Here is a 2,997-nt window from a genome sequence, read left to right as displayed (position 1 = left end):
GAACCGCCTGCGCTCTGCCGGCCGGGGGGGTGGGGTGCGGGCCCCGCCTGACAGTACGGGAAGGTGGGAACCTCACCGCTCCAGGCCGCTGGAGCCCCGCGAGCCGACTGTCCCGGCTTCCTCGGGCGACATTCCGCTGCGGCTCCGTGACTCGTCCTGACCCCAGCCTCACTGCCAGGGCTTGTCCCACGCGGCAGTGAGCTGGTCAGGCGCCGTGGAGGGGCTGCTGTGGGCCGGGCTCACCTGCACCTCACAACCACGGGGCTGGAGCAGGCGCACACCGGTGCTCCGTGTCTCACCGGGCGCGTGTAGACTACCGAGCTCAGGCAGGTGCACTTCTGGGCTCCAGCCGTGGCTGGTGCTTTCCTTTCCACACAAGTGGGGACTGAGCCTGGGCCCTGCCACCAAATGCCATCCCCAGTGCTGTTTTTATTTTGAGACAAGAGACAGGGCCTCGGCAATGTCAGGCAGCCCAAGCTGGGTTGAAACCTGTAAGCCTCCTGCCTCAGCCTCCCAGAGCCCACAACAGCTGTACGGTCCCATGCCCGGGCAGCTGGCTGTGCAAGGGTCATTTATTTCTTCTTTTGTGCAGTCTCTGACACTTTCCTGCTGGACTCTCGTGACATCCAGGCATCGTCAGCCAGCCTGGCCGTGGCTGTTACTCACGGTTTAATGGCTCTTTCCGGCCAACACTGTAACAAGCCCGTCTTCAGCTTAAGTTTGAGGTGGAACTTAGGGGTTCCCTCCAGCACTTCCCATGGACAGGGCAGGTCCTGGTCTGTCCCGAGCGTTCTCCCACAGCGACTTTAGGGTTAGCGTTCTTGGGGTGACATGAACAACACCGTGGGGCTTTTGCGCTGAGAAAAGAAATCAACCAGTAACAAATGCTGGCGGGGTTGTGGGGAGATAGGAACCCTTCTCCATTGTTAGTGGGGGTGCAGACTGGTGCAACCACTGTGGAAATCAGTACGGAGACACCTCAAACAAGTAGGACTGGAGGTCCCATTTGACCCAGCCATCCCTCTGCTGGGTATCTTTCCAAAAGAATTAAAACAATCACATCACAGCGATACACACACCATCATAGCTAAGTCTTGGGAACAGCCCCAGTGCCCGTCACCTGGCGAGCAGATACAGAAGATGTGGTTTACACAGCGGAGCACTACTCTGCCATGAAGGAGGGTGCGCTTCGGACACTGACAGCTAAACGGATGGACCTCGGACCACACTCGTAAGTGACATACAGCAGACACACACGCTGAAATACCACACTGTTCCTCTGGTGTGAGAAGCTGGAAATAAGACTGAGATGGATAACGGATGCTGGGAAACGGGAAGAAAGTGTTCAAATGGGAAGGGGAACGGAGGAGGGGAAGGAAGGAAGGAAGGGACACAAAAAGTGAGACGAGGAAAAACGGAAACAAAGCTTCTGTACATAGCGAGGGGAGGGGTAACATTTATGGACAAAATACCTTCTCGTTAAAGTTCCAGTCTAAACTTGCAGTGTTAGGTGCTCTGTAGACAGAGGACGCGGTAGCAATGAGGCACTGAGCATTTTAATTTATGAAAGTGGATTACGTCAGACCACTGTACAGAAAGGACCGACCCCGCCACGCCCGCAGGACAGCAGCCTGGGCGCTACTCCACCACCGCCAGGTCCCGCAAGCCACGGCCTCTGTGCCTCTTGGCCTTGTAGCCCGGACGCAGGAACTCGATCTTTCTCTTCTTCGCTTCACTTTTATTTTTATGTTTCTTCATCTTTTTCTTGGCAGCAATGTCAGGGTTAGTTACAAACTTAAAAAAGAGAAGAGAAGTCTTAGAGTAAGTCCCTGATTCCCAAACTGTCACAGGCGTCCTGACTTACACACTGTTCTCCTGGAATGGAATTCATGTTAAATCGGGACTTGCTGAACAGTACTTTTTTTTTTTTTGCACAGTACTTTTGCTTTTTGAGACAAGGCCTCACTTTGTAGTTCAGGCCGGCCTCAGACTCACAGCAATCCTCCTGCCTCAGCCTCCCACATGCTGGCACGTACATTACTTTAAAAGTACGTGTTAAACCAATTTAGAGCGAATGCAGCAATGTGCCACTTCCATCCGCCTCAAATGCCTCGGTGCGATTTGCGCCCGCTTCTGAAAACACGGGCCCGCTCAGGCGGCCACGCCGAGGCCCTCGGCCCCCCCAGTCGGTGTGGCCCGTGCACGGCACGCTCACCTCCAGCGCCTTCTTCCTCTTCCGCTGCGCCCTCTTCTCACTCGCCTGCCTCTGGACGGAGGCGAAGGCGGCGGAGAAGCTCTCCAGCCCGACCAGCTTCTTGAGCAGCTCGATGATCTCCTGGGACAGGTTCTTCAGTGCGGGGTCTGCTCAGAGACGCGACCATGGTGAGACCGCAGCCTCCCGCTCTGGGGATCCCGGCAGGCTCCAGACACGGGCCCCTTGGCAAATGCCATGAGCCCCCCGGGGGGCCAGCGCCAAGGGCTGCCCTGCTCACCTCGCGGGTCTAAACCCCGACGCCCGCCCCACCCGCAGGCCCCTCCTGCTGCCCACAGTGGGGACAGCGCAGGCTCTGCCCGGGAGCCCTGCTGTGTGTCACTGGTATAGCACCGCTCAGAACCATCCCTAGCCACACTCTTCCTTCAGCCTTTAACCTGTGCTTGGAATAGAGCCTCGGCTCGTAGGGGAGAGATAGGAGTGGAGACAGCGGCCGGCAGCCAGCCATCGATCGAACTCGCGAGTCTGTGTGCTGCTGCCGTCTGCTTGCTCTCTCTAGTTCAGGCTGGCCTCAAACTTGTGATTCTCCCGCCTCAGCCTCCCGAGCGCCGGGCGACAGGCAGGGGAGGAGGCCTGAGAGGAAGGAGGCCACCGGGTGTGGGGTCGGGAGGCAGAGGCGGCAGGGCTACCTTGTTCAGAGTACGTGCTGTTCAGCTCCCGGAAGAGAGGAGCCACGATCACCGGCAGGTACGGCTCGACCCGGTGCGCCCCGAGGTCCAGCGCCA

The 2,997-nt window shown here is 58.0% G+C and overlaps 1 protein-coding gene across 1 annotated transcript in view; it reads right to left on the bottom strand.

Moving 5' to 3' along the window:
• Positions 1-994: 994 nt before the first annotated feature.
• The window catches only part of Utp20 (UTP20 small subunit processome component), a 68,256-nt gene continuing 66,253 nt past the window's right edge, over positions 995-2,997 (bottom strand). The window contains exons 60-62 of the mRNA XM_033763501.1: positions 2,902-2,995; positions 2,216-2,361; positions 995-1,794 (exon numbers count right to left, since the gene is read on the bottom strand). Coding sequence (XP_033619392.1) covers positions 1,639-1,794; positions 2,216-2,361; positions 2,902-2,995 — 396 coding nt within the window. The 3' untranslated portion in view covers positions 995-1,638. The remainder of the gene's footprint in view (positions 1,795-2,215; positions 2,362-2,901; positions 2,996-2,997) is intronic.

This window comes from Fukomys damarensis, unplaced genomic scaffold (genome assembly GCF_012274545.1).
Source record: "Fukomys damarensis isolate Sample0158 unplaced genomic scaffold, DMR_v1.0_HiC HiC_scaffold_15, whole genome shotgun sequence".
Classification (NCBI taxonomy): Eukaryota; Metazoa; Chordata; class Mammalia; order Rodentia; family Bathyergidae; genus Fukomys; species Fukomys damarensis.
This window is presented reverse-complemented; position numbering and strand designations above follow the sequence as displayed.